The following is a 27,264-nucleotide window of genomic DNA, read 5'->3' as shown; positions in this document are numbered from 1 at the left end:
TAACGTTGATTCTTTCAACATTAAAATGCAAGTGGGTGTTCAGAGGTCTTTTGACGCGTTGAATATCGTAGTATAATTGGTTTTTATGAAAAACTATTTTAAGATAGTCAAATCTTAAAAATCCAAGTGTTCGTATAATTTTGATACGCAGTGTACGTCGCCAATATTGAAACACGAACGCAAAGTGTATATGTCTCTGCTAAAGGATGAATTGCAACATGTGGCACGAAAGAAAGTCAACAGGTCAATCGGCATGTGACATCTTATGAATCATTTAATGAGGAAAACAGATTCTCGCAACTTCTGCAACTTCCGTGAATTCGAGTGACGGCCAGTTCATGGAATTGTCGGATGATCGATTCTTATATACAATAATTTAAACTTCCTTAACACTTTCGTTGCGGATGACGCAAATGTGCGTCCAACTGAGGTGTTTTAAAATAAAACTATGGTTGGTTTTATTATCTTTCAGTTTTCATTTTTTTTGTTCGGCAATCATATTATATATAAAATAAGTTACCACAAACATATGGTTTTCAAAATAATCATATTAGAACATTTGTAAGAAATTTTACATTAAAAAAAAAATCATAATTGCAGCTCCCAGCGAACGGCTACTTATTTTCGTCCGCAGCGAAAGTGTTAAACTTCTACCTTTAACTCGGGATCAAAACAATTAAACACCTTTATCATTTGCAAAATAATTTCAGTTCGAAATGGCCCTAAATATAATTTTACCTTGTAAAAACAGAAATAATGTTGAGAAACACTGCTTTACATAAACACATTAACTACAGTCTCATTGAAACAAACAGTCAAACAAGATTAAAGCAAACAAACAGTAAAAACATTTCAATGCAGCTCATATTTCGCTACGTCTATAAGAAAAACAAATTGAACGACTCGTAGAAGAACGTAAACATGCTTAATAAAATACACTTAACAAGCGCCAAAGTATAAACAAATCGAATCGAGAAGTATACACGATTTAAAAGTCTAGCGTCTGATTTGCTTTCTTTTAACGCTGATTCATTATCGTTTATAACATCTTCTATTAGAAACTCGGGAAATGCAAAGAAACAAGTTTGATCGTTGGTTGAACGCAACATGCGAACAAATCATGACACGTAGCAAAATGGCTGTAACCTATTTTTTGTATCGTTTTTATATTTTCAACAAATAACTTCAATACGAAGATACATATTGTCACATTGCACGTAGATGACCCTAAAAAATTGTCTAAATATTGTAATAAGGAGAAACCATAGAGATATTATAGATAGAGTAGAGAAGCAAGACCTCTGGCTCTACTACAGCTACAAATTTTATTTTTATACCATTTTTGTGCTAATGATAAATGGTTATTGTTTATACTTTTAATAACTACATGTATATTTTACATTCACGTTAATAAACGCACAGAGATAGATAGGATAGTACTCTATCTATGTATCTATAATACCTCTACAAATAAAATTCCTTGATATTCGGTATTTTTATCCACAGAATAAGATTTTGTCCATCTTCGATGAAAACGTAATGTGGCAATTGTTTATTTCAGCTTTTTGAGAAAGTTAAGAAACAGAGAGGATTGGCAACGCTTCAGAAGGCGGTGACAGTCATAAACGGAGATGTATCGTTGCCAGGTCTTGGTCTTTCGCCGGAAGACAGAAAGATGCTTTGTGAGAAAATCACCATCGTATATCACGCTGCTGCCACTGTTCGGTAACATACAAGATATACATGAAAAATTTGTATGCAAGATGAATTAGAAAATCATCGTTGAATTTAATTGTTAAATGTTCCCAGATTCGATGAACTGTTGAAGCGAGCAGTTTTGTTGAACACACGTGGTACAAAACTAATGTTGGACCTGGCTAAAGAGATGAAGCAATTGAAACTGTTTTCCTACATCAGCACTGCATACTGCCACCTTGAAGAAAAAGTACACTCATTTCTGTCATGGTTACAAAATTGAACGAACTAAAGAAGATAGCAAACTTTGATTTTCATCTTTTAAATCCAGTTACCCAATATAAACCTATGATTCCTTTCAGGTCTTGAGAGAAGTAGCATATCCTCCACCAGCTGATCCTCACAAAATCATCAAATGTGTGGAATGGATGGATGATAATGTTGTTGAAGCTATGACAGATAAGATTTTAGGGGATTATCCTAATACATACGCCTTCACCAAAGCTTTAGCTGAAGGTCTTGTCGAAGAAGCGATGCCACACATTCCAGTACTCCTACTGAGGTACAAACGATTGATTACCTTTTATGGAAATTGAGCAGGAATTGCTATACGTAAAGAAATGGTATTTTAAATCTTAGACCGAGCGTAGTTATACCTATTTGGAAAGAACCTGTTCCTGGGTGGACTGACAACATCAATGGACCAACAGGACTTTTAATCGGTGCTGGAAAAGGTGTCATTCGAACAATGTATTGTGATGAAAATGGTTACGCTGACTATGTACCTGTCGATATCGCTATTAATGCTATTCTGGCCACTACTTGGAACTTTATTTACCTGAAGAATCAAGAGAAGAGAGTTTACAATCTTACGAGTAGCAATGAATTCAAGGTATACTACTAGCCATACAATACTAAGCGATACAAATATTTGGAAATAGAATAATCGTAACTTGTAATAATAATAAATTGTAGGTTTCGTGGGCAGAAATTATCGCACGTGGTCGAAAAATAACAGAGAAGGTACCCCTAAATGGTATTGTTTGGTATCCAGGTGGTAGTATGAAGAAGTCACGACTCATGCACAATATATGCGTTATACTTTTCCACATGATACCAGCCTATTTCATAGACGCGCTTATTTTCCTTGCAGGCTACAAACCGATGTTAGTATATTTACCATTCCTCAATCCTTGTAACACGTAATACTTTTGCTGACAAACATGAAGTTCTAAAATTAAAGTAATTTAACGATACAAATTTTAATATACGCAGCATGTGTCGCGTACAACGCCGGATACGAAAAGGTTTTGAGGTCTTCGAGTATTACGCTAATAACCAATGGGACTTTGAAAACTCGAATGTATACAAAATAAGAGATCAATTTAATTCATTGGAGTACCAAAAGTATCAAATACATGGGGAAGATATGGATATAGACGCATACTTTGAGACGTGTATACGAGCTGCAAGAATATTTATTCTAAACGAAGGTCCAGAAACATTGCCAGCTGCTCGAAGACATTTAAGAGTGTAAGGATCTTCCAAATTTATTGTTGAAAAGTTTCAATGAATAATCCTACTGAAATTAATAGACAACTGAGTCAATCTGCGAGTTTCTAACGTATAAAGTTTTTTCACGCATTTTTTTTTTTTAATTACAGTATGTACTGGGTTGATGTATTTACGAAAATATTTCTCTTCGTATTATTGATCTACATATTGGCATCTTGGAGTGAAGGTTTCAGATCACTGTTGATAAGGTGTTGGTCGTTCGCTACTCGAGCGCTGTAGCGCGAACTACTCATTACTTACAATTAGTTTGTAACACCTTTAAGCACCTTTATATTGTAATAGGACCAAATAAAATACGAATTCTCTTTTTAGCATCTGCTAACGTGTTTGTATTAATTGAGTGTTATCGATGAATTGTGTTGTATCATATGAAAATGATGTTTTGAGTAATAAATATTTTTAATTATAGTCTAATTTCTTTAAGTGATCTCTAAACCAAGCTGATCCATGTAACCAAAAGAGGCTACGACAGCGCAAAGAGCCTCGGTTTGCTTCCCCTACATCTTTCTTTTTCAGCTATCGCAAGTGAAATTGAAAGGAGTTGCGCGAAGGATTCTACTCTTGTATAGGTCTTCTCAGGCATCCTCAGCATGTACAACAAAACATTTGGCGTGCAGATGGTCGGGTCGATTTATGAAGCAAGCAACAGCAAAGTTATTTTTGAGAAAGCCGCTTTTAATATGTACGTACAATTTAGGCATATTCTATTCCATAAAATCTTTCGTTCTTGGGTTCAATAGCAAATACTGGTATCATAAACCCCGAATTCCGAACACTTTCATTATTTAGCGTTTTAAAATAATTCTTATTCATCGACACCTTGACCTTGCCAGGCCACGCCAACCATTTGACTTTCAAGCCGCGGACATCCAGGCTTTCTATACAGTCTCAGTTTGTGGCTGATACACTATTTAACTCCTTCATTATACTGTGTGTCTCGTTCTCGATGATAGTATATTGTAATCATGCTTGTCATGCCTAACTTCACAACGTTCAACGCATAGTGGTTCCCTTCTCCAAAAAAAAAAACCGGCGCTCTGCCAACTTCACACTCTCATTGGCCTCTCCAACTTCATATTGTTTCGTTGTATCAAAGCGTCTAGACGTTCTTTTTTCGCTTAATTATATTCTTGTAGTTTATATTCAATTGTACATTATTCATCGAGGGAGATGGCAGGACACAAGAAGGAAAAACGATCACAGTCTCGATCGCACGAAGGGCATCAATCGAAACATCAAACAGATGAAAAATTCGATCAGTTACAAAAACAAATCGATAACCTAACAAAGGTTGTCGAGAACATAGCAAATTCTCAGACCAAGATGGCTCCAACAACACCTCTTGTAGAAGAAAATGCTTCTTGTAACGAATCAAGTAAATAAATAAATTTAAAAAAGAAGAAGAAGAAACCTCAACTTTCCATACGAAAATTGAGGGACAAGGCCCACACGTCCGCGTCAGCCTATACGGCGATGAAAGTGGGCGCAAAAATGCGGCAGCCCGTACGGCACTTTCTTTAGTCTATACGACTTCAAAGGTTCGATTTCATCGTGACGAGTCCAATAAGGACAAAGATATTGTTATGGATCGGGATAAGTATATATGAGGTTAAAGACCACACGACTCTTGTCGCGTATCAATTGTTATTTCGCACATCGCGCCACACGCGTAGTGTTCTTTTAGTCGGTAACGTCGAGTCCTACAGATATAATAGTATGGACAATAGTAAGCAATAAAAATTAAATTATTGAGCAAAACACTTCAGATGATAACGTACTAAAAGTACTTGGAATGGATCCCACGGATAGTAAGTTTAAACCAGTCAAATATCATCGACATCTAAAAAATACGTGGCTGAAGTGGAAAAAGGAGGGCCTTCCAGAAAAGAACAAGAAGGAAATTCTGGAGACTTATGACAGAAGGAACGACTTTCATGTTGAAGTTCCCAAGTTAAATCTGGAAATAAAAGCTTTACTCAAAGAAATCCCCAAAAAGAGGGATGAACATTTTGTAAAGACACAGAACTGTGTAGGTACGGCAATAGCTGCTCTGGGTGCTGCAGTGTCCTTGTTGATTGATCCTTCAGAAGAAGGATTAGACAAGGAAGTTTTTACGAATTATATCAGTCATGCAGGCCAGATCCTAGTGGACGTATTTCATCAGCTATCAGTAGCTAGAAAATCATATATAACGCCACACCTAAAGAAAAGCATTAAGCCAGTGGTAGAAACAATGATTTCCGATGAGTGGCTTTATGGAAGTAACCTGGAGGATGCAATAAAAGATCCGGAATAAATTGAAAGGGCTTGTGCAGATATACAAGAAAAAATGCCACAAAAACATAATCAAAAATTTCGAGAAAAGGGAAACGCCAGATACCCACCTGCGGGGTACCGTCAGGTGGGTCCATATCAAAAACGACGATATGTGGAATTCAGAGGAAGAGCATCCAGAACCGCACAGAATGCAGCTCAAACGTCGTCGAAGAAATTTCAGACGATGAGCCACTCATTGTCAAGGAGATAAACCATCAGGTACACAAACCGACGGGGCGCCTAGGTCAATTTTTAGAAAGGTGGAAACATATCACTTCTGACAAGTATATTTTAAGTTATATAAAGGGATACAAAATTGCTTTTAATGAATTACCATTTCAACACATTGCTCCTGCGGAGAGAATATGGCCTATTAGAGAAACAGAAAAAATTCAAATAGAAATTAATAAACTTTTGAAGAAGGGTGCTATTGAAGAATGTACAGATTGTCAGGGGCAATTTATATCTTCTTATTTTCTTGTACCAAAGCCTGATGGTTCAAATCGGTTTATTTTTAATCTTAAAGAATTGAACAAATTCTTAGATCCTCCACATTTTAAATTAGAGGATATTCGATCTGCCATAAATTTATTTTGGATTATGTACTAGCCCTTACGTATTTACAAAAATAATGAAACCAGTCATACACAAATTAAGGTTGCAAGGAATGCTGCTGGTATTATATTTAGATGATTTCTTATTTATTCATAAATCAAAAGCTGCTTGTGAGAAAAATGTGGCAAAGACCATTCAATTTCTAGAGCATTTAGGCTTCATCATAAATTATAAAAAGAGTTCACTCTTAGCACGACAACAGTGTAAATATTTAGGTTTTATTATTGATTCAAATAGTTTTTCTCTAAACTTGACATATAAAAAGAAACATCAAATATTGCAAAATGTAAGTGAATTTAAGGTAGGACGAATGTATAAAATCAGAAAATTTGCAGAGTTTTTGGGAGTTTTAACTTCAGCGTGCCCAGCTGTAGCTTATGATTTCATTCATTGTAAACGCCTGGAAAGGCAGAAATTTCTAGCTTTGAAATTTAACGGTGGCAATTATGAGGAAAAAATCTTAATATCTGAAGGTATGTCAGAAGATCTTAATTGGTGGCAAATAAATACTGTCAGAGGATCAAATCCAATTAGAACACAAGTTTATTCAATGGAAATATTTTCCGATTCTTCATTGTCAGGCTGGGGCTGTTATTGTAACGGTTTAAAAACGTATGAGTTTTGGAATAAGAAAGAAGGAAAAGATCACATTAATTATCTTGAGCTGTTAGCAGCCTTTTTTGCAATAAAATGTTTTGCTTCAAAATTATCGCAATGTGAAATCTTACTTCGTTTGGATAATACAACGACGATTTCATACATTAATAAAGCGGGTGGCGTACGATTTCCAAAACTGAGTGAATTGTCAAGAAAAATTTGGGAATGATGCGAAGAGAGGAAAATTTGGTTGAGGGCATCCTACATTCCATCTGCTGAGAATACAGAAGCTGACAATGCGTCGCGTCAAATTAATATAGATGCTGAATGGGAACTATCTCATCATGCATTTACAAGCATACAAAACCAATTTGGTTCTGTTTCAGTGAATTTATTTGCATCCAGGATAAATAAAAAATGTAAAAAACTCGAGGAAATGTAAGAACGATAGAATAAAGGCAAATACAAATCGCCGCGTATAAAATACAATGTTCTTTTATTGTGGAGAGCTCTGCTCGTATCGAAGGCTGTGGCAACGAAGTGACTTTCCGGTCTGGGAAAATCTATACGTAGCCTCGTCAAGGAAGGCCTTTTTAAAGGGCCTCCGACATTGTCTTTGATCGGGCCTCGCGTCGCAGCTCTGTCATCCACGCGCGCCTGGCCCATGTCTTCGTCTCCTCGGCATGGGGCGGCGGTCAATGTATTCCGCTATTCTTTACAGAAATCAAAATTATACGAAGTGTCTCGTTCGAAGATGATAGTTTCCCTCCCTTACTTAACCCCCAAATCAGTTCCCGCTATCATCTTCAATAAAAGTCGTGATAATTCAAAGGACAGTACACAAAACAATATGAAGTTGGAGAGGCTAATGAGAGTGTGAAGTTGGCAGAGCACCGGTTTTTTTTTTGGAGAAGGGAACCACTATGCGTTGAACGTTGTGAAGCTAGGCATGACAAGCATGACTACAATACAAGCCGAAGGCGGGCTCGTTTGATCATACAATTTTACCGCCAAAGTGCGGAGTAGTCACTTTACATGAGTTGTCATTAGGGCCTGAACGTCAGCACTGTTGAACATTGCATTTTAGCTGCGCATAGTTGGAAACCATCGAATTTTACATTGTGTTACACAGTGTCGCCTTTGCACTTTGCTGGAAAGCACCTCCATGTACTGGCAGCTCATTTCAATTTCACATCTTTTCCTACTTTCTTGTAGTTTTTTATGGAGATCTATTTTTTTGTGATCACTCCTTTTCGTCCTCCACTTTTTCATGTACTGGCGTAATTCTTTTACTTTTTTGAAGTTTCTTTATGGGGATATCCCCATAAAAAACTACAAGAAAGTAGAAAAAAATGTGAAATCGAAATGCGCTGCCAGTAGATGAAAGTCCTTTCAAATAAAGTGCAAAGGCGACACTGTGTAACACAATGTAAAATTCCGGTGGTTTTCAACTATGCGCAGCTAAAATGTTGTGTTCAACAGTGCGGCCATCAGATTCTAATGATATTTCATGTAAACTGACTGCTCCACACTTTGGCGGTGAAATGAAGAAGTAAATAGCGTATCATCCACAAACTGAGATTGTTTAAAAATTTGTCTAGATGTCCACGGCCTGGAAGTCAAATGCTTAGCGTCGCCATGGAAGGTCAAGGTGTCGATGAATAAGAATTATTTTAAAACGCATATTAATGAAAGTGTACTCATATTGTCAGAGCTTAAAACTGACAAATTATCTGAAAGCTTATAAGAGAAAAGGTATCGGCGTCGATGAATGAGCTTAGAAATATTCGAAAATGCAATACAATGAAAATGTACTGATATTGTTAGAGTTTTGAATTGATAAATTATGTGAAAGCCTGCGAGAGAGGAAGTATGGATATTGATGATCTGAGAATGCCTTGCCTTTTAGCATTTTAGCTGCGCATAGTTGAAAACCATCGAATTTTACATTGTGTTACACAGTGTCGCCTTTGCACGTTATTGGAAAGGACTTTCATGTACCTGCAGCTCATTTAGATTTCACATTTTTTTCTACTTTCTTGTACTTTTTTATGGGGATCTTTTATTTTTCTATGATAACTCCTTGAGTCCTCCACTTTATCATGTACTAGGCGTAATTTTTTTACTTTTTTGAAGTTTTTTATAGGGATCTCACTTCTTTTTACAAAGATAATTTCTATAGTGAATGACTTGAAATAATAGAAAATGGGAGATCAGTTTGAATCCTTTAAGGTTTTTCTTTAATAAATTTTTTTCTTTAATAAATAAATTTTTTCTTTAATAAATTTCTTGCAATGAGACTTACTGCAATGCATTCCACGTACTTTTGAGACCTTAAAGGATTCAAACTGATCTCCCTCTTCCTATATTATTATTTTTTTTTGTAGCTGTTTATTTTATTGTGGCCGCATTAACAATAAAGTTATTAGCGGCCACATATCATACAAGGTTAGTGAAAGATAGTACAGATGTGGTATTAACTTATATTAGAGTACTATGGTAGCGTTACTTATATAGCTATTGAATGTGTGAAGTGAAAAGTAACACAGATGAGTAGTATGATAGCGGTACGATCGTGCGAGAAACGCCTAAGCAGGGAAAGCGGGAGAATGGCAGATTGCTTACCCGCCAAGCGCTTCTGCATGCCGACTCCGTCCGGCCCACTTACTAGCCTTTCAAATCTGCTCCGATTTGACAACGAAAGCGTGATTGAAAAAATCTGAATTTTTGGGGACCTGTTAATAAAGCATTCGCGCATCCGATACCATGAACGGCGTTGACGTGGGGTTGCTCGTTCATCCTGCAGATGGGTCTGAAGTTGGGGGGTGGGTTTTCCCCAAAAAACGACATTTTCGAATTTGATTGCCATTCACGCGAGAAAAAGACATCAAAACTGTGTCGCCCCGATGCCCGGGACTGTTGGACATGTAATCCACTCAACGAGACAACGTTCCAACCCTTACACTTGGGGGTGGACCACCCCTACCTCTGCCTCCCCCCCCCTTCAGCTCCGGGGGCAGTTTTCGAAACGGGACTTTTTCGGCATTCATCCTTAATGTATCGAGAATAAACATGGTGAATTTCATCGCCCTCCGATGTGTGGAAGTGGTCCGTTACGAAGGGGGTTGAAAATTTGCAAGCTATTCCACCCCCCCCCAAGGGTGCCCAAAGGTTTTTCTGAATTTTTCAACCCCTTCCGTCATCCCTGGCCTGTTTTAAAGAGACGTTTTTCTACACCCTCGCCTTTAGGGGGGTGAATTAATCCTTTCACATCAACCCTCGCTAATGCAACTTTGCACACGCCCAGAAGACGCTTGAAGACTATTCCTCACGAAGTTTCACCGAAATCGGTTGAAAACTCTCATAGTTATGAGCATTTGAAGAATCGTTCCGGTTTGCTTGTCCGGTAGTGTATATACAGATCGGTTGGGTATACAGTGCAGTGTAGATACTTTTAATAAGTGTAGAGGGCGAAGTGTTACGTACACATAATTATAACTCTTTGTACAAGTCAACAGATTTAAAGAAAAGGAGGACGTTTCTGATGTTGTTGTCTTCGTCAAAGTTCGTCTTTAGGTCACTCTTAATGGAACATCGCGTTCGTTCCGATGAGAATTTGAGACATTCTAGTAAAATATGTTGGATGGTCAAGCGGGCGTCATATGATGGGCATTTAGGTGGGTCACGTTTTGTTATGCGAAAGTCGTGGGTAATTCTTGTGTGGCCAAGGCGTATACGATTTATTGCAACTTGGTCTTTTCTAGATAATGAAGTGAGTTTAGGGATTTCGTGAACGTTAAATTTTAAACTATGGAGTATAGTTCGGGTACCGTTGATCCAGTTGGTATTCCATAAATTTATGATGGATTTTTTTACAGATAAATTTGCGTCAGGCATACTGATTTTGCAGTTCACGTCCCAGGATGTTAAATTACAAGCTTCTTTGGCAGCCTTGTCAGCTGCTTCATTTCCTCTAAGACCAAGATGACTAGGAATCCATATAAATTTAATAAGAGTGTTTGTGTTTTGAATTTCAGTGATAAGCTTTTGAATAGATAAGATAGTATCACAATGAGACTTTTGGCTGATGGCTTCAAGAGCTGATTTTGAGTCAGTGAAGATGGTAAACTTATTTTTGTTTGAGTTACGTACATAACGTTTGAGTTCGTCAAAAAGAGATATTAAGGGTATGTTCATCAGGATCCATGAAGGGTAAGGGAAAGGAATGCGATCTTCAATTTGAGGGAAGGTTATGTTATTCTTACAGATAAAGGTTTGGGGCAGTGCTTTTTCTTAGAATTTGTAGTTAGGTTGTTTGGTAAAAAATATTTATTGACAGGATGACTAGGAATGGATGATGTTGCAAGAACATAAGATAGTAATTTAGAAGAACATAGTAATTTACGTCTAATATACAGGGGGGGTTCGTTTATTTTTTGTTGTTGTTGTTGTTATTATTATTATTATTTAATGCAATTAGAATCTCATTATAGAGATTATTTTGCTACTTACACAATACATACATAATTACATATTCCATAATATATAATGCGTAAAACAGAGTACATTGTTGCTGATAATTAAATCTTTAAGTTACAGTTTTTGAAATATGTACGCAAGAGGTTACAGACTGACACAGTAGGTTCTGAGAGAAGGATACTCGACCTCATGGGGAGATAGTATTTTAATTTCTGTAATCCTGTTATTAGTTTTTCTCGCTGTTTATCATATATAGAACATTGCCATAAAATATGGTCTATGACTTGCCGCTCATATCCGCATTGGCATTGCGGATCACTAATAAAGCCTATTCGAGCCAGTGAGAATGCAAGGTTATAATGCCCTGATCTGCATCTGTTAATCGTTGTTATGATTTCGCGGGGTAGATTTTTATTGGTATACCAGGGATTAGCTTTTCGGCTGAAGTACTTACTAAAATATTCTACGCCTTTGTATAGACCTTTTTCACTGATAAAATCGTAGGTATTATTTATTGCTGTTGCTTTGGCGTATTCTCTTAAGTCTGTGTATGGGATTTTAATCGAGTTTGATGAACTAGTATTCGTCGCGCTTTTTGCCAATTCATCTGCATTTTCGTTTCCCTTAATCCCTATATGCGCTGGTATCCAATAAAATTTTACTTGACTATTGTTTGAGGTTAGTGTTGAAAATTGGTAAACTTTTTTTCTTATTTCAAAAATGTACGGATTGGTTTTTATATCAAACTTGAGATTGTTTAAGGAGAGCAGCGCGCTTAGGGAGTCAGTGAAGATTAGAGCGTTTCTGTTTGGAACACTTAGAGCAATGTCAACAGCGTCTCTCAGCGCGATACATTCGGCAGTAAAAATTGATGAATTGCTAATTATGCTTCTCACTACATTCTTGCCTAGGTCGCTGCAAATACACGCACTTCCTACGGAGATCGAATTCTTAATTTTGCTTCCGTCCGTGTAAATTGCATAGGAATTTTCTTTGGAAAGCAGTTCATCAATTTTTATATTAGGATTACTAAGTGCTTTTAGTGATTTTCCGAATTCAATGTTAGTATAAATATTATTAGTAATAATATTGTAATCGTGAAGGTAAATATTGTAGTGATTTTCCGAATAAATGTGATTATCCTCACAGCCTATGCTTTCGATACAACGATGTAATAGTCGATGACTGAATTTACGTTTGTTGTTCTTATTTTCTATCCTTCTTTTCAAACGAAGTACAGTTTCATAAATTTGAACACCTTTATTGGAATAGGTTTTGTTAAGATAAATATTGCATAAAAATGTTGAGCGTTCTTGTATTAAATGCAGTTTTGATTCTGCTAAAAGGATATTGGTTGGCGTGCTAATTCTGAATCTAAGGGCTAATCTGATTGCCATGTATTGTATTTTTTCGAGCTTCTCAATTTGTTGTGATTGTGTTGGAAAATATATGAAACAGGCGTAATCCAGAATAGATCGCACAAAACTCTTGTATAATATTATCAGTGTTTGAGGATCTGATCCCCACCGTGTACCTCTGAGAAACTTAACTATGTTCATGGCTCTGAAACATTTTTTTTGGATTTGGTCTACTTGGTTTCTAAAAGTCAACTTGTAGTCGTAGACTATACCTAAAAATCGAGCTGCATTGCATGACTTGATCGTATTATTTCTAACTTTAATTTCTTTATGCCCTGGTTGAATATTACGTTTATTGAAATGAATAAATTTGGTTTTCTGAGGGGAGAGTTCTAGTCCTAAATTATACAAGTTGTCATGGATTACAGTAATCGATTTTTCAAGTAGTCTTTTACATGTCATCAGTAGAAGCTCTCTTGCAGTATACTGCGATATCGTCAGCGAATTGTGAGACTGTAACACTTTCTGGTAGTTTTTCGGTTATTTTGGACATATAAATATTATAAAGGAGTGGACTGAGGACGCCACCTTGAGGAACCCCTTTGTAAACTTTCCTAGTCTCACTTCCTGTTATGTCAGTGTAAATTAACCTTTCAAAGGTTATTATTCATTCCATATATTTCCAAATATTTCATTCCGTTTAAGTTGAGAAAGAGTTGTACCTGGGGTTCTGTAGCATGCGATGATTTCTAGAGTAGGCTTAACGTTAGTAATTTTTATGCCGGCCAAAAAGTTTTAAAACCACTATAGTGCCATTCTTTGTCTTCGCGTCTTCTTTCGGAGAGCCAGGATTCCACACATATAAATATATCTATATCACTGAGAATTTTTGGAAGTTCCGTTTTTCTTTTGATGATGCTTCTTGGGTTCCAGAACAATAATTTTAAATCTTTGTTATGAAATGTGGTCATTTATATATTATTTATGTTATATGCGCTTTCTTTTTTTCTTTCTAGTTTTTTGATAATTCTGCTAAATTGGTTTTTCATAGATCTTTCAGTAAGGTAAGGATAAAACGTTCTCATCATTTTTGCCAAAGTTGTAATGTCGTTTGTATATTCAGTTGCAATCTCTGCTGCTAAAGGGTTGGCAATTGCTTTATCTAGGAAGCTTGAAAAGTTATCAAATGATAAAGGAAATTCGTCACCGTGATTTTGAATCACTTCCTTTATTGGGGATAAGAATTTACCTAAATTCTCCTTTGTTACTATAAGTGAAGAGGTTTTCGGTTTTTTAAAGATCTTGGGTTTTATATTATTGTCAGGTGTACTTCTTACCCTGTTGTTTTCTGGATTGTATAACGAGTCAATGCTAGTTTCTGAATCTGAAAATTCTTCCATTATGTTATCTGAAATAGACTCTGATACGGCAGAAATGAGTCTTTTGGTTCCCGTAAAAAATTCCTTGTTGTTAGGGTTTGAAGTACCTTCCAATACAGAGGAAGTAAAATTTGGAATATTTTCTTCGGTTGCTTGGTTGTTAGATTGGTTCTTTTTCGTCTTCGAGTTGAGTGAGGTTGTTGTTATCAGGTCTTGTTTGTTTCCGTCACGAGAGGGAATATCTTGTGTTGACATACTTTGGCCCGCGGAACAATGTTTGGCTAAATGCCCTTCCTTCTTGCAGACGAAACATATAGGTGAGTCAGATGACAGGAAGATCCAATAGTTGATGTCGTCGTACTCTATTTGCAAGGAATCCGGAACTTTTTTGAGGTCGTCAAAATGGACATATGCTCATAATATGTGAGCAACCTAGGTCGTTTATACCAGCTTTGATGTATGATAGATTTGATTCGAGTTTTATGTTATGCTTCTTGAGAGCTGTTTCGATAGTATCATGTGGTATAATCGGACAGACATTTGATAGGATTATCCTTTTTGCTCTTGAAATTAATGGTCTTATTTTGATGTCAATGTTTGCCAGGGTTATTGATTTGTCGGTTAATTCGTTGGCTATTTCTTTGGAGGCAAGAAATATACAGATTCTATTGTTAGAAATTCTTGAAACAAATCGAATGTTAGTTGGATTTGTCAATTTGCATATTTCTTTAACATAGTCTTTAACTGTGAATCCTTCTATGGAGTCAATAATTATAGCTTGATCTTTCTTAGGGTATTGCACATTTTTTGTTGCATTTGCATAACTCATTCCTTCACCTTCCATTATGTTGTAATTTTTATTCACTTGAAAATTTTGAATTTTCGGCACACTATCTTGTTGAAATTTGCTAACGACACCACTTTGTTCAAACCACTAAAGCCAATAACCGAACTATTGTACTTTGTATTTTCTCAATAGAATAAATTCGGAAACTCGAATTATATGAAATCGTTATCTATTCGAGGAACTGGTCCGCACTATTTGTATACACAACAGTATCGAACGACGTTCCGAAGCGAACTCCGGGGGGGTTCGTTTAGTTCACTTTCCAGGCTGGATGTGGGGGTGGTGCAGAAGGCGCCCAGGATACTTCCTAGACAGGAAGATTGGATGGGGTCGAGCATATTTAGGGTACTTTCCTTTGCTGAGCCGTATATCACATGTCCATAATCGATTTTAGATCGGATCAAGGTTCGGTAAATGGTTAATAATGTATTTCTATCAGCACCCCAACTTTTACAGGCTAGGCTTTTCAAAGTGTTAAGTCTTTTTAGACATTTATTTTTAAGATTTTTATTCAAGAGAGTTTTTTGTCAAATATCAGGCCGAGGATTTTGATCGTATCTGCTTGAGGGATTAATTCCGAGTCCAAAGTAAGATTTATAGAAGATAGGATTTTTCTGCCTCTCCAAAAAGTAATACATTCGGTTTTTGATTTAGAGAAGATGAATCCTGATCAGGAGGCCCATAAAGAAAGATTATCAAGAGCATTTTGAAGAAATTTTTGGCTCGAAAATGTATTTGCCCGAGCAAAAAAGAGTAAAGTCATTAGCAAAAAGACAACATTTAATTGGAGGGATTAAGTTTTTTGAAATTTCATCAATTGCGATCATGAACAAGGTCACACTGATAACCGAGCCTTGAGGAAGTCCATTTTGTATGCGTGTTAAGTCAGATGTAGTGTTTTGGATTCTTACCTGAATGTATCTGTCAGTTAGAAAGTTAAGGATAAAAGCTAATATATTATTTCCAATTTCGAACGACTCGAGGATGCGTAGAACTCTTTCTTTCCATATCATATCGTATGCCTTTTCAATATCTAGATTGATGGCTGTGAGATGTTCGTTGTTGGCAAATGCATTGCAAATAGCTGTATGAAGGATAGTTAAATGATCCGAGGTGGAGTGGAATTTTCTAAATCCAAATTGACAACTAGAAAGCAGATGTTTTGATTCAAGGCTCCAAATCAGTCTAGCATTGACCATTTTTTCGAGGATTTTACAAATATTGTTTGTTAAGGCGATAGGTCTATACGAAGCACAGTTTAGTTTATTTTTGTTTGGTTTTAGAACTGGGATAATTGTAGCTAATTTCCATGCAGTTGGGAAAGTTCGTAGGGTCCAGATACGGTTATATAAGCTGAGGAGAGCAATTATGCCTGATTGAGGGAGCTGTTTAAGGAGACAGTTGGGGATACCATCAGGGCCAGGACTAGACATTTTGACAGATTTTAAAACTGAGACAAGTTCTGATAGGGTGAATGAGTCGTCAATTGGGGATTTAGCGGAAGAGGGAATATCCGATAGGCTAAGTTCTTTGGTGTTCGATTTGATTATTCTGAGACAAGGACTGTAGTTAATATCGCTTGAATTTTTAGCAAAGTTTCTTGCTAAACAGTTGGCTATATCTATAGGACTTGAGAGTAGAACGTCATTTGGCGATGTTACTACCGCTATATCCGTTGATCTGTAACTATGTGGATTAAGCAGAGTATGTAGGCTTTGACTGCTTAGGCTTCTAGATTCGTTGAAATTTGAATATGCTCACAATGGAATTTACTTTTGATATATATGGCGACTCCTCCACTTGCATGGTTGTATTGAGTTCGATTTTTATAGAAGGATGTGTAGTTTGATAAATCGATGTTGCAGTTTTTCTTGAAGTTTGTTTCTTGGGCACAGAATATGGAAGGATTTAATTCGTTGATAAGTACTTTAATAGATTCAAGGCGTGAAAGAAATCCGTTAACGTTCCATTGAGTGATACCGGCCATGTTATATAATTAAGAAAGCGTTGAGAGCGCTCGAAGATGTGGTGGACCGTATTCAGAATCGATGTCGGATTCTAAGTCAGTAGTGACAGGAGTTGATGAGCGCTCCTGATAGTATGGCTCATCTGATGGAAGATCAGGTAGGTCTTTCTTCAGCTTTTTGCAAATTCTGTGTAGCCTGTTTTTGATACTGCGGTCTTTTAAGGTAGGATAGATCTTTGTTATCATTATATATAGAGGCTGTATATCCCGCGTGTACATACGAGCGACAGATGTAGCGTCTTCGACGCCGAAAACATTCTCAAGAGAACTTTTGAATTGTACATAATTAAGTGGAAAGTTGTATGCTTCATTGCAAATGATAGTTTTTGCAGGTTCAAGCATTTCTGCAACCTTTTCGATTATGTTGGTTATCGGTTTTGGACGTTTAAATTTTTTATGTAGCAGTTTTGAAGTAGATGGTTGTGCGTCATTGAGAATATTGGAAAGAGAGATTTGCTTTTCAAGATTGCAGATATTGCTGATGTGTGTAGAGCTGTTGTCAGTTGTTGATAAGGGTCTCTTAGTAGGCACAGACGAAGGAATCGTTGAATATTTAGTTCTGCTTCGGAGATTGTGGGGGATATAAACTCTGTCTCTGTTTGTTTGATTTCAGACGGTGATGGTGTAGTATCTTTCTTATGTGTCTCGGCGGTGTTTTTCTGGCTGTTATTGGGACACTGTTTGGCAACATGTCCCTCAAGGCCGCAGAGGAAGCAGCTCAATTTGTCCGAATTTGCAAAAATTCTGTACTGAGTGTTGTCATATGTAATTAGAAAAGAAGTTGACGTAGATTGAGCGTCGGAAGCTTAGGATGTGCGAGAAGCCAGGTTCTTGGATACCAGCTTTTATGAAATGGATGGATGCTATTTTGTTTAAGAAAGTTTTCAATATGATCGTGAGGTATTGAGGGGCAGACGTTTGATAGTATTACTCTCTGTGTAATTAGAGGTCTTACTTCAATTTTTTGATCGTTAATTATTATTTCCTTTGCTTTCGAGATAAGTTGAGAAACTCTTTGCGTGGAGTCAAGGAGAACACAAATTCTGCCATTTGATATCCTTGAGATGAAAAGAATTTGCTTAGGTTGAATAATTTTGGCGAGGGAGCACACATAGTCTTTGATGGGTATTCCTTTAATCAATTCCAGTACAATTGCCTGTTCTTTACGAGGGAAAGGGTTGTTCGTTGCGACTGCAGCATAGGATTGCATGTTTGGTTCGCTGATAACAGTAGATTGGAATACTTTAGGAGAATTCACTGAAGGATCCCTGTACTCAGAAATCCTGTTTAATTGGTTTGTATCGTTCATATAATATTAGCACTTATTATGATTTCGAAGTTTACAGCGAAGAACAGTCACAGAACTGGATGTAAATAGCACTCGCGATTATACGTCCGTTCCGTTCGACTTCAACAACGAACTCCTTTCTATATTATTGTAATCATTTTATCAGTAACATTTAAACTTCTTGGAACAAGACTTTCTGTCATGTGTCGTGCATACTTTTGAGGATTTAAAGAACTAAATCTGACCTTTCTTTTTCTATATTATTGTATGTGACGGGGCAGACTTTTTCTGCCCGTCCCGAAAACACCCTGACCCCCGGAAGGGCCTCGCTCCCTCCTCGCCGGACACCCCAGTCCGGAGGTGGTTCGCGAGAGTGGAGGTATGGGTGAACCGCGGCCATTAGGGACCCCCTTTTTTTCTGCGCCCTCACCCCTCTCGAATAGAGCCGCGTCTTCGCGCGAGCGCGGCAAGTCGCCGGTCGCGGTGTTCTCCACCCCAGGACCCCGGTGTGGCCGCCACCAAGAGGACTCGTCACCCTCCCAGGAAAGGTCTGCTGCCATCGCCCCTTGGAGTTGCCACGAGGGGAAGCCTGGAGAAGCCATGGTGGTGGCACACCGTAAGGAGCCCCTACAGCTCCTGGGTGGGGAGAGCCGCGAGGCGGCGGCGAGAGGAGCACGTCGATCGATGCGCGATCGATTTTGGAAGAGAGATCAATTAACGGATTGGCGGCGAACAGAGCACACGTGCGAGCGAGCCCCCCCTTTTAGTCGTGCCCAACGAATATTGTCGTTTTTATTTCTTCATCGCGAGTGTGCGCGGTGTGTGGTGCCTCCAGGCGAACTCTCCCACTGAGGACCCTAAGAGGCCAATCTTGAATCCCGGAGCCTGCAGCTTCCAGGTAGGGCCCACTGGCTGGGTTTTCTCTCTTTTGTGGTGTGCGTCTGGGTGTTAGCGCGAATCGTGTGTGGGTGTCCGCGAGCGTGCTACGGAGCACCCTTTTCGTCCGCGACAGGACCACCACCGGAGGTGAACTCCGTTAGACTTCCCTCCGTCCGTTTCGCGAATCTCCCGCGTGACCTTGCGCGGTTTGAGAACGCGCTGCGTTTCAAAGGAGAGGGCCCCTTCGAAACGCGCTGCCGTTAATTCCCTGCGTAATCTTTTTCCCACTGTATTTTGGTTCTAGGGCGGATTCTTGTTAGCGAGACCCCCCATAGAGTTAAGTCGCGCCGGTTAAGTATTCGTTTTCTGTCCTTCGGATACTTTGTGTGTACTGTTACGTATGCACACCCGTTCTTTTCGAAGCTCGCGTTCATTTATTTTATCTACCCCTTGGAATGTGGAGTCTGGTCTTACCGGAGTGCACCCTGCAACTGTACCATACTTTTCGCGGAATCATCTTTTAACTCACGTTGCGTCGGTAACCCTTTATCTAAACTTTCCCTAAAGCCCCACAGATGTTCACCTCTGAGTAACGAAAATCTCAACCGCCAAATTTCCATATATGGGAATCACTGCCGTATCCCCATCAATATCTAGGGGTATATAAACCCATGATTTTCGTTACTCGAGGGATTAGTACGAAAGAGTTACTTGGTAAAGTCACGTCGATCGTCTTCAGAGCTGCGCTTCAGTGAGATCGGGCCTCAGATGCCTTTCGATCAACATTAATCATATAGATCCGCGAGGACGGTACAAAATCTATTACGGCATAGAAGCATTCTCGACCCCCGCATCGCCAGTGCGTTAACACCGTGCAACAATTAAGTAACTAAATTCATACACTAACCGCGACAACACGACACTGTACAATTGTATTATTAGAATTATTCAGTTTTGAATATATAATCATTTGTTAACCTTAAAAGGTCTGTTAAATCATTATTAAACCTTCACCATTGGAATAAGCAATCCTAATCAGCGTAACGACCCCACAACATAATAACTTTACCGCTCGAGTTATTATTTGTTTAGAATTAATAGTTGCGAGGCTTTATCCACGACGCGTATTATATTCCAACGATACGATTCAATCCTTACCTAACCTTCCCAACGGTTACCCTTTACCGGGAGATACCGACCCTACGGTTACCCTTTACCGGGAGATACCAATTCCCAGCAGCTATCTGACTTCGCGTCAGAGTCGTCTGCGATTTCTACTCCATCCTCAATCTTTGGATCCATTGAAATAAACAGGACTAATCGTATCTTCTCCGATTCTTGAATTCAACCCACTCGCAGGGCTCACAAGCGTGTCGCTATCGCCCTGGCTCGTAACAGTACCGCGGAATTCTCCCGCGTCGGTTTCGACTAAATAAAGAAATTCGATTAAACGTACGCGGATCGTTGCTATCCGCGGCTGCGGTTGTCAACAGTCGCGTGGTTAAGGTGAGGTCCATTTATGTAATGCTCGTACTTGAGCAATAAATTATCCGTGCTCGCCGGATTTTGTTCGAAAACACGTTCCTACTAGCGTCCAAAAGGTCGCTGAATGCGACGACAAACGGTTTGGAACCACTTGAAAGGGTCGATATTTACGAGCGTATGACCACATTGATTACTGCTACTGTATATACTTTCTCCACGAAAATGCTGTCTGAGTAGTCTGAGCTGTCTCAGTACAGATTCCTCTTCTCACTGTTTTTATTTATCAGTACATTCGACGAAGATCATACTGCATCCTATGTGTTTAGCACATAAAAGTATAATTATTCTATTAACTTCCTATTGCATCCAATCAAATCACGAATAAATGACAAAGCACTTGTAGATATTAAACAAATATCATTTTAGAGGTAAATTCTTTAAAAAAGTAATTTAAGGGAACAGAGAGGCCGCTGACATTTTTTGGATTTATTGTAGGAGGACACGCTCTCATAGCTTTTTAAAAGAGAAGACAACCAAACGAGATCAGTACGCATTATCGCAAAGAATTATCACTTATTACTTACCATTAAGCCGCGAATCTTTATGCAAATTAATATATTCATAGATTCAGAAGGAGAATTATGACTTTAATGAAAGTATTAGATGCACCAAAAAGTTTTGAGTTGTGGATTCCATGCAACTGAAACTATTATTAAATTTTATTTTATTTTTATATATACGTATATCTAAAGAATAAGTAGTGTTTACGATGGCAATATTCAAATTTCCATCTACTTCGCATTTCATTTGAAAAAAGTGCTGTTTAAGTCACTGAAAAATGACTTTCTGCACAAAATCATTACAGGCAGTAAAGACCGAATTTTTTATAACGCTAAATGTAGGAAATCATGGATCGACTTTGGTCAACTTTCGAAATCGACACCAAGGCCTAATACGCATGTCAACAAAGTTTTGCTCTGGTTCTAGTGGGATTGGAAAGGTGTGTTAATGTTTAATATAAATATTTCGTATATCGATATCTTTTTGTTTGTTTTTAAATAAAGATTGTATTTTGTATATTAAAGGTCAGAACATTTTAGCACACCTAATACGATATTTAATATATCTTGACTACGAAATGCATAAACATCCCCAGTCTATTTATTATCGTACTTCACACTTGAGTATTGTCGCGCCACGATAAATCTATGCATCGTGGCACGACAATACCTCCATTGGATGTACCTTCTCCAGGTGTCCCTTTATCGTTCGAAACGAAAAATAAAACTTGTTTTGATAAAAGGAACAAACGTACGATTTAAAATTAGATGCAAGGTATACGTAAAAATATCATCACTACGAGGTAAAGTCATAACGTTGCTTTAAAGTATGTCTACAGTTCATTAACGTCGAACGATGTCGCATTTAATTCTCTGTGCGGTCTTATATAGGAGTAGATGAACCACATGAACAGAACGACGAGGGCGATCTTGACAAACCAGTCAGCGTAGTACAAGTACCTGATAACTTTTCGTGCACGGGGTATAGTCGACGGATCGTCTTTCAAACAATACTTCCTGATACCCAACATGTATCGACACAAATACTCGTCCCAGGAATACATTCTCGTATCCATGAAGAATTCTTCTCTGTCAGAGGGATTCAACTCGAGACATAGCTCCCTCACACGATCGTTTCTGAAAGAAAGCGATTGGTGGAATTAGTGTTTAAAAGGTCTAGTAAAATTTATGTTGTTTGAATTATTATTTCAAGAATGGTAGATTATACTTATAAATGCAGGTGCAATGTATATGTATTGTTATGTATATGTGTATCAGAATAAATGAGAATAATGATAGATCGTGCTTCTACAGTCTGTCTCATAAGAGCGTGGCGGCTATATTTCTGTGAATGTTTATATATTTGTACAAAATGTTCTATGGGTCTAATCTACACCTAAAACACTAATATGGATTTACCTAGTAAGGTGTCCAATCTCCTCCATTAGCAATTATAGCTTGGCACCGTTTCGGCATGCTTTCTATTAATTTTTTGTGGTAAGATGCTGGAAACGGCCTCCATATCTTTCCAATATGATGGTGTACAATTGCTCTTATTTTGGTGATACCCATTCTTCTTAGTTTGTACTTTATTATGGATCATACATTATACCATCGTTATCACCATAGTATGGTAATATCTTGTCTTCTTGCAATATCCACTGGTCTTTGGATTGATTGAACCAACGTTTCATGGATGTGAGAAGTTTCCTTTGATGTAATTTCAGCATTGTTTGTGCATTCAGATTGTGAGCGAAGATACATGAAGTTCCGAAGCCTCTTGCGATAAATCAACTCCAAACATGCACTTTTATGGAGTATTTTGCACTTCTTTGTATCATTCTTTTTCCACGGACAGACCAAGCATGTCTAATAGGACACCAAGCCCAAAACAAAGATCCGTCACTGATCACTGTATTGCTCCAATCACAATCACTACTTTCGTGAGCCAACGCCAGATAATTTTTGACAAATTAGTAGAACGCATGCAGAGAAGGTGCTAAACTATAATTGCTAATGGAGGATATTGGACACCTTACTAGGTAAATATGTATTAGTGGTTTGGGTGTAGATTCGACTCATATCAAACTTTGTACAAATATATAAATATTTACAAAAACATAGCCGACACGCTCTTGTGAGACAGTCTGTAAATGTATATACAATGTATGCGTATAAATGTGTATATGTAGATGTATATAAGAATAAATAAAAAGAATACTAAATCGTATTTCGAATCAATTCAAAGATCTTCTGGATGATTCAAGATCGATCAACTCCCAAATGCTCCAGATTAATTTTTCCAACGACAAATGTCGTCCTAAAACCTCGAAAAAAATTGTGACTTCAGTACAACATCGTCCAATTACCGAAATTCCCATCTTGTCGTGGTGTAGTATCGTAGCAACTCCATGCCAGCGCTGATTTTATGTTGCACCCTCACCAGAAACGGTTTGTTTCCAGTTAAACCGATAATGGCGTCTAGCACATAAGCGGGTAGAAAGTGGAAGAGGACTACACGCACCCAATGGTACAATTTTAACGTAGTGAGGCTTCCTCCTGGGTACCAGAGATTACCTGAAAAAACATACTTGCGTTATTTTGAGTGCTGCTCCATAGATTTGAGTACCCTGACAGTTTATGTTGGCGCATTGATTAAAAAAGAGAATAATGTGGATATGGAATTATTATATTCACAATCCATGGCTATTGAATTGGAACCACATGTAAAAATACACGTAAGAAATACGAAACTGTTGTCCTTTTGGCTAGTTCAAATCAGGACTAAGAGCATATGCATATGTAATAATTAATTTATTACTGTTATAGAAGTTGTAACATTCACGTGGATAAGAGAGCAATTGAGAGATCAAGCGAGTGTTTATATTTATGCGCTTAGTTGCTTGACTTGAATGCTATTAAAAATGTCTGCAATTTGTTTCACAATTGAACATAAATTCACAGAATTTCATAATGCTTGGCAAAATTATGAAGACATAAATTGAACGTAAAATTATGAATAATTAATAAACTTTACTAAAAACATGAGCAACATTGAACATTTTCAAACTAAAATTACCAACTCTCAATTTCATACTTGTTAATGCAATTTTAATGTTTTTCGAAGTCGAAAAATTCGAAAAATTTTCGAAAAATTATTTTTGTATATCATATTATATCACTATTGTATATTAAAATAGAGAGTTTGTCAAGAAATAAATTAACATACCCAGATATCATAGGGACGTCTTATGTACATCCATAGGACGTCGGTACTGGACATTCGGTACGTCCAATGGACGTCCAAACGTCCACTGAACGTCCCGTGAACGCCCACAGAACGACCGTAGAACGTCCGGTGCTATCTGGGATAATAATATTGTAAATAGTGTATTTTATATTCGGAAAAAATATACTGTTCTATATATTGAATAAAGATTTATTTTATGTTTAAAAAGAAGTATTTTTTTCTAAATCTAGAAAGTTCAGAGCGGACATCCCTGGGACGTACATAATTTACGTTGCATGGACGTCCTAAGGACGTCCGACAAAAGACGTTGGACGTCCGGACGTCCGGACGTAAACTGGACATGAAATGGATGTCCACGGGACGTCTCACAGTGATTCGGATGGCCAAAATCTGGCCAAAATTAGGAGTTTTCGGATCTTCGTGAAACTTGGTATTTTAAGGTTATTTGGGCCGCAAATTATGAATCTAGTATCAGAATTGCAAAATTCAAAATGAATTATTTATTATGAATTTTTTATGAAACAGGATTTCTAGGTTCATAGGGCAACATAGTTAGAATACATTGGCAGAAATAAAAATAATAAATTAATGTTAAATTAAAATTAAGGATAATAAGGTTTGTTTTAATGCCGCGTAAACAGTCTTCCTTTCCTTGTAAGCATGGACTTTAAATTTAAATAACCTAAAATGGCGCAAATTTGCGCAAGTTTTCTCAATTGGATATCATACCTGACATGTTACTTTATATCAAGAAACTTGGCAGAGCGTGTCACTCGGTTACTATCATCTTTATTTTCCTTCCGATTCAACGAAAGATAACTAAAATTTATACCATATTGAGAAGGGAATTACAATAGTGAATCCAAAGATATTTTACTTTGTCCTTGTGGAAAGTTTATGTTTATAACATATATACACTTTTATGGTAAAATGATTTACATATAATTCTATTGAGAATAAACTTTCTGTGACACAATAAACATGCGCCACTATTCACGATATCAAGGAGCATGAAATTTCGTCAACTTTGAACCTCTGTATATCAGTAACCGATTACTATTTTTTTAAATTTCAAACGGCATTTAATGCACTCATACGTATACAACACACGCACAATATTGAAAAAAGTGTGTTCGAAACTTCAAAAATTGCATTTTGGCCAGGTTTTCGGCCATCCGGACCACTGTGCGTCCGGTCCTATCTGGGATACTAATACTGCAGTGAAACGTTGTCCATAATTTACTAAATTTAGAAAGAAGCTTAAGGTACATATACACCTACAGTCAGTGTAATAAGTATTCGTACAGCAACCGATTTAAAATAAATGGTTCCTGTACGAATACTTATTACACTAACTGTAGTTTCCTATTCCAATAATCCTCACTAAATAGTGCAGCAAAAACGCCGTCAATACTTTATTAATTTTATTATAAAAAAAAAAGCTGAAGGTACACGAGTCAAATTGACCGAACTACATATGTGGTTCCAATTATATGGCCAGGTGCTTCAATAGTAAATCCACGTATCATCAATATCAATGATTAATATCTTTTAACATTAAATAAAATACTAAATTATCTTAAACCTGTAAACGGATACGTGACGGCGTGTTTCTTCCCAGTATCCACAGCGAGACCCCACGAGATAGAATTTTCAGTGTCAACCGTCATGTTCACGTACAATGGTTTCTCAGGCCTCTCCATGCCCACCTTCCTCGCAACAGCGATTATCGAGTTGATCGCCAGATCACATGGAATTAGGTGCAAGTCATAATCGTAATTGCAGAGCAGAGACCTGATCACGCCCTTTCCAGCTCCTATCATGAGCCCCGTAGGCCCGTTCATGTTCTCTATCCAACCGGGCGCTGGCTCCTTCCATGACGCACCCACTGCGATTTGAAAACGTTCATCAGTTAGTTAAACGAATTTGTTGAAATTCATTTCATCAGAAGAATTAAAGCACACAGTCAATATTTCAAACGTCATGTTTGATTTATTGAGTTCACCTAAAGTTCAACCTCCTTGAGTTTACTTAAATTTTATTTTTAATTTTACTAAACCTACCACAGCTGGTTAAATGGCCGTTTTCAAACAGTTATGTAGTCTCTCTATAAACTTTATACATTTTATTATATATATTTGTTTCATGTACAATATTATTCGATTTAGTAATAAGTGAAATATTTTTGCATTCAATTGAAAAGGGTTGCCTTTAAGATCACTCACTTAACCGATCGAGGTGGAATGAACTATAAATAAAATATACGTAGGTTGTGTTAATAATCAAGGTTTGTTGAATTATTCGCTAAAGAAGGTAAGAATGTGGGTTCGAAACTTGAAGAGAATTTTAGTAAGTAAATTCTTGCTACAAGTCATATTTTAGTTGTTAGTATTCGAATCATCAATTATTCATCTGAGAATTTCTTAACGTGTCACTTATTATTAAACTATGTCGAGGTTGGTAAAACGTTAATTCAAATAGCCCGCCTTTTTTTGTTCTGGGGACACCATTGAGCTCTATCCTAACTGGAGTGTGAACAACTGTAGGAAGAAGTAGAGGCGACGAAGGTCCGAGAGAAATGCAAAATGGGTGGTTCCGGTATTATCCTTATAGCAAATTTATTTGTAGAGGGGGAACAAACGTACGCCGTAACATAACTTACCCGAGCATCGCTGAGCATTGTCGAGTGAGTTACTTTCAGATTCTTTTCCCCATAAAATTGGATAAATACAATATAAATTGAATCGTGACAAATAATCAAATTTAGCTCAATACCAAATTGTATATATTTGTATGATCTAAATTACGGTATGTAAATTGTGTATACTATTTCATTATTATGTAATTATTATTAATGTTTCTATCGTTTTATATATAAATAAAAAGGAAATAAAGTTCAAATCTGTACATAATTA

General features: G+C 37.4%; 3 protein-coding genes across 5 annotated transcripts in view; 2 read left to right on the top strand and 1 right to left on the bottom strand.

Annotated features, from left to right (window-relative positions):
• The window catches only part of LOC128872154 (putative fatty acyl-CoA reductase CG5065), a 30,718-nt gene extending 27,040 nt beyond the window's left edge, over positions 1 to 3,678 (top strand). For all 3 annotated transcript variants that reach the window (XM_054114564.1, XM_054114561.1, XM_054114563.1), the window contains exons 3-9: positions 1,562 to 1,725; positions 1,810 to 1,945; positions 2,058 to 2,257; positions 2,335 to 2,587; positions 2,671 to 2,861; positions 2,971 to 3,228; positions 3,360 to 3,678. In XM_054114564.1, the coding sequence (XP_053970539.1) occupies positions 1,562 to 1,725; positions 1,810 to 1,945; positions 2,058 to 2,257; positions 2,335 to 2,587; positions 2,671 to 2,861; positions 2,971 to 3,228; positions 3,360 to 3,489 (1,332 nt within the window). In that variant the 3' untranslated portion in view covers positions 3,490 to 3,678. The remainder of the gene's footprint in view (positions 1 to 1,561; positions 1,726 to 1,809; positions 1,946 to 2,057; positions 2,258 to 2,334; positions 2,588 to 2,670; positions 2,862 to 2,970; positions 3,229 to 3,359) is intronic.
• Positions 3,679 to 18,962: 15,284 nt separating this feature from the next.
• The window catches only part of LOC128872848 (calcium homeostasis endoplasmic reticulum protein), a 65,740-nt gene continuing 57,438 nt past the window's right edge, over positions 18,963 to 27,264 (top strand). The window contains exon 1 of the mRNA XM_054115937.1: positions 18,963 to 19,073. The gene's annotated coding sequence lies outside the window, so the exon portion shown is untranslated. The remainder of the gene's footprint in view (positions 19,074 to 27,264) is intronic.
• Positions 21,309 to 27,264, bottom strand: part of LOC128872849 (putative fatty acyl-CoA reductase CG5065) — a 35,982-nt gene continuing 30,026 nt past the window's right edge. Inside the window, exons 4-6 of the mRNA XM_054115939.1 lie at positions 25,935 to 26,237; positions 23,469 to 23,676; positions 21,309 to 22,236 (exon numbers count right to left, since the gene is read on the bottom strand). Of these exons, the coding sequence (XP_053971914.1) occupies positions 21,933 to 22,236; positions 23,469 to 23,676; positions 25,935 to 26,237 (815 nt within the window). The 3' untranslated portion in view covers positions 21,309 to 21,932. The remainder of the gene's footprint in view (positions 22,237 to 23,468; positions 23,677 to 25,934; positions 26,238 to 27,264) is intronic.

Source organism: Hylaeus volcanicus, chromosome 2 (genome assembly GCF_026283585.1).
Source record: "Hylaeus volcanicus isolate JK05 chromosome 2, UHH_iyHylVolc1.0_haploid, whole genome shotgun sequence".
In the NCBI taxonomy this organism is placed as follows: domain Eukaryota; kingdom Metazoa; phylum Arthropoda; class Insecta; order Hymenoptera; family Colletidae; genus Hylaeus; species Hylaeus volcanicus.
The sequence above is the reverse complement of the archived record's forward strand: the minus strand, read 5'-3'. Positions and strand labels throughout refer to the sequence as shown.